We start from the raw sequence: 3744 nt of genomic DNA, 5'->3' as shown, positions 1-3744 counted from the left end.
TAAGCATATTTATTTAAGCCCATATCCCGGGATATGGACTTAATTAAATATGCTCTTGGGCACAATAAGCAAGCTAACATGCAGTACAATCTATATATTCCATTCTATCTAAATATAAATGCATTTTAATCTATGTATTTTTTGAAGAGTGCGCATGTGCATAAATGCCTAAGGGAACCCCGAATGAATCCAACATCAAATAAAGCAAAATGATAGGGAACAAAAAATAATTAATTCGTTATCAGGTGCCATGTTCAATACAGCAGCATCTTAGAGATGTCTAATCGGTTAAATAGCAGAAGTTATTCCTCCACCACATGCGTGTGACATCATTAACGATGGCCCTATGTTGTTGAACTAATGTGGTTCAAACCCATGCAACCAGGAGCTTGTTCGGCTTCCTGGGGTGTTGCGCATTTCGGGGGGAAGGGTTCATGGGTCCTCATATGGCTTGTTAACTGAGGGGGGTTACAGAGTATTTGTTAAATATAAAAACAAAATATATATCGTGTGTTTGAGTGGTCCAGACGCTACACAACCGTGTTCTGGAAACAGTCGTAACTAGCTAGTTTGTTTCAACAACAATGCATCGTACTATGGTGGTTAATCAGCGAGTTACGTCGTTGTACGGGAAACGCACCCCAGTCCGAACGCGACACACGGGGCCAGCAAGCCATACTGCAACTTTTCACCTGGGAGAAAACTCACCTAATCACCACTAAGTCAGAGTAACATCTTTGGAGGTCATCACTCTTCAAACCCGGAAGAACGTGATCGCAATTCCAATACCACCAAACCTTCAAACCATCAAGACCTTCATCTGAGACTGCATCCAGACACTCATTCAACAGCCAAGGCAATGCAAGTATCATACATTTAACTAAACGAAACAGAGGTTTAGTTTAAACTCTAGGCGTTGTAAAACGGCACTGATGGTTTCTGCTCAGGTGGCTGACTCATTTTCCATAGCTGCAATCTCTGATTTCTCTAACCGTTTCATTCATCCACTTTAACTCCCCTTTGTATGTATGTATAAGTGTGCGTGTATGTTTTTTTTTACTTTTGTGTTAGTGTTTTGTGTTAGTGTTTAGTTAATAAAACCTTATTATTAGTTATTAACCTTTAATTAATAAAATTACATGAGTTTCTGATTCTGTCACTGCTTGTGGATAATGTCCCTTTAACGATTCCTGATCTTGTTACATGCTCTAATGCACTAGTACTGTAAGAAAGTTATTTTCTATGGCTTGATATGAAATTACACTGAATGTTCGCTAGACAAACTGATTAGTTGATGGTAATATTAATAATACTGTTACTACTGGCAGCTGATATAAATAATTGTAATTAATTATAATTATATAATTATTATATAATATAATAATTATTAATATTATATAATTATAATTAATTATTTATATACATTTCCCTTTTGAGCTAATTTGCTACAAATGAATAAGAAGAGATAAAAAAAACTTGACAGAAATGGCCAGGGGAGGCTGAGAGAAATGCTACATTATTTTAAATACTACATTAGGCATGATCAGAACTGATTAAAAAAAGCAAGTGGAAAACGATAGGATACACACTTTAGTGGAGGGACTTGAAAGCAAAGGCATCTGGTCTTGTAGTGGTGGTTGGTGTGCTTATTAACATTTCAGAGAATGGCTGGCTGTCTGAAGTGTTAGAAAAAGGATTTCCTATCTATTAGAGCTTAATAGATAGAGAGGAGGAGATGACAGGGCCGGGTTTAAAGTGGCTGGTGGATACACTCATTTAGCCGGCCCATACTATGGGCTACGCTCATTTAACCAGAATTGGGGATCCATACGGACCAAAGGTTAAAAGACTCATTGACAGATTTCCAATTAGTATCCTTAAAGAAATCCTCCAAGATTGCCACATGCAGACAGGAAAATTAGGTTTAACTTTTTGTTTAACAGTGAGGAGGTGGTTGGAGGTGGCTGAAGTGTTGAAGTTTCTCATCAGAATCTGGTTGCAGAAGGAAAGACTGGAATGGTTAGTGCTGTGGACAGTCTGTGAGAAATGACTGACTGACCTGACGGGGTTGCTGGTCAAGGACACGCGCAAGGACTCCAGGCAGTTGAGCAGTTTGTCTTCGGAGATGCCTGAGCGCAGCTCGTGCACGTACTCCTGTGACGAGAGCGTACACTCGTGCTTGCTGTTCCTCAGTCCACCCTGTGGGAACAAGACACATTAAGGGATCAGCCACTGCACCGCTGCGCTTTACATCCTGCTAGGCCTGTCACACGTTAATTACAACATCTGTATTAGACTTGATCATCGCTAGAGTCCATGAGCCTCCTAAGAAAGCTCTCTCTGCTGCTACTTGCAATCTCTGACTTCAAACGGCTTCTAGAAGATATGTTTTTCATCATTATTTTGACAATAAATGAGCAAAAGCATTGGAATCCTCATCATTTGTAAAGAGGCAGAAAATAGTAGGAGGGGAGAGTAGTTACCAACACCTGATTTTTGGAAGAGGCAGCACCCCTGTGCTCCCAGCTGTATCCCAGTCTCCAGCAGGTGAGAATGATTACTAACACTCCATAACTGCAGACTCACTTCCTCCCTAAATCAGCAGACTGCCCACCCACAGCACTGACTGACACGGTGCTACCAGCTAGACTAGTCAGCAGGAGCTGCCTCATGCTAATTCTACACACACAGAGTAATTGGAAATGCTCCCACACACAATATAAAAACAGCAGCATAAAAGTGCTTATTAAAATACTATATTTTTGTGCTGATATGGTATTGTTGAGATTCAGGAGTTGGGCACTCAATGGCTATTTTCACAATAGCAGCAGAATACAGCTATCGGTCATGTTGGGGAGCTATAAATACAGTTTTCCCCTGCCATTGTATTAGGGGGGCGGCCCGCCCTCCCAACGGCACCCCCCACCCCCCTTGAAGGTCAAGTTAATTACAATTTTTTTTTTACTTTTATTTTCTCTATAGTGCCAGATCACAACAGTCATTTAAAGTTGCCTTTTCTATAGAACAGGTCTATACCTTGATCTTTTATTAAACAAACTAAATAGCCTTATGTTATTTATCTTATTTACACGACGGCATGTCATTTCTGTCTCTAATTTACATGGTCGAGCTCTCTGTATCGTGACAGCGGAGTTCTGCCCCGATGCACGCTCACACACAAGTGAGCACACTCCCACTAGTATTTGTAAATATTAAGCCGCAAAACGACTATTTAAATATGAATTCTGTGTGTTAATGAATGGCGCAGACTCGCGGTTTTGTTTACTACTCGTACTGAAGCGCGCGACGCTTCCGGTGATATTAACGTCTGCCATCTGACTAACGAGGACATAAATACATGAACAACATCTCCAGAACTGCTCAGAGAGTCACTTAATGAGCATTTTACCGTTTCATTTGAGTAAAACTATCCTCATATCACATACACACAGAAATGTAAAGCTATTCACGGCAACCCGTCAAAATAAAAGTTTGGTTTTACTTGAAGACATTGCGGCAGAAATATATTACTGTTGTTCAGTAATGTACGTAATACTACTACTACTACTACTAAAATTATTAAAACCTTATTTTTAAGGAATAATCATACAATGTTTCTTCAATGTTTTAATTGTAATATTAAATTACCTTTATTTTCCCAAAAATTTAATTTGTTTAATTTGCATTACTTAAAAGATAGATTAAATGAATGTGTTATGCCTTAAAACAAAATGTAAATACACA

General features: G+C 39.2%; 1 protein-coding gene across 1 annotated transcript in view; it reads right to left on the bottom strand.

Annotated features, from left to right (window-relative positions):
- LOC107724831 (protein diaphanous homolog 2-like) overlaps positions 1 to 3744 on the bottom strand; it is a 471924-nt gene that overhangs the window by 350636 nt on the left and 117544 nt on the right. The window contains exon 8 of the mRNA XM_016533907.1: positions 2060 to 2199. Coding sequence (XP_016389393.1) covers positions 2060 to 2199 — 140 coding nt within the window. The remainder of the gene's footprint in view (positions 1 to 2059; positions 2200 to 3744) is intronic.

This window comes from Sinocyclocheilus rhinocerous, unplaced genomic scaffold (genome assembly GCF_001515625.1).
Source record: "Sinocyclocheilus rhinocerous isolate Xijiao unplaced genomic scaffold, SAMN03320098_v1.1 scaffold1687, whole genome shotgun sequence".
NCBI lineage: Eukaryota > Metazoa > Chordata > Actinopteri > Cypriniformes > Cyprinidae > Sinocyclocheilus > Sinocyclocheilus rhinocerous.
The sequence above is the reverse complement of the archived record's forward strand: the minus strand, read 5'-3'. Positions and strand labels throughout refer to the sequence as shown.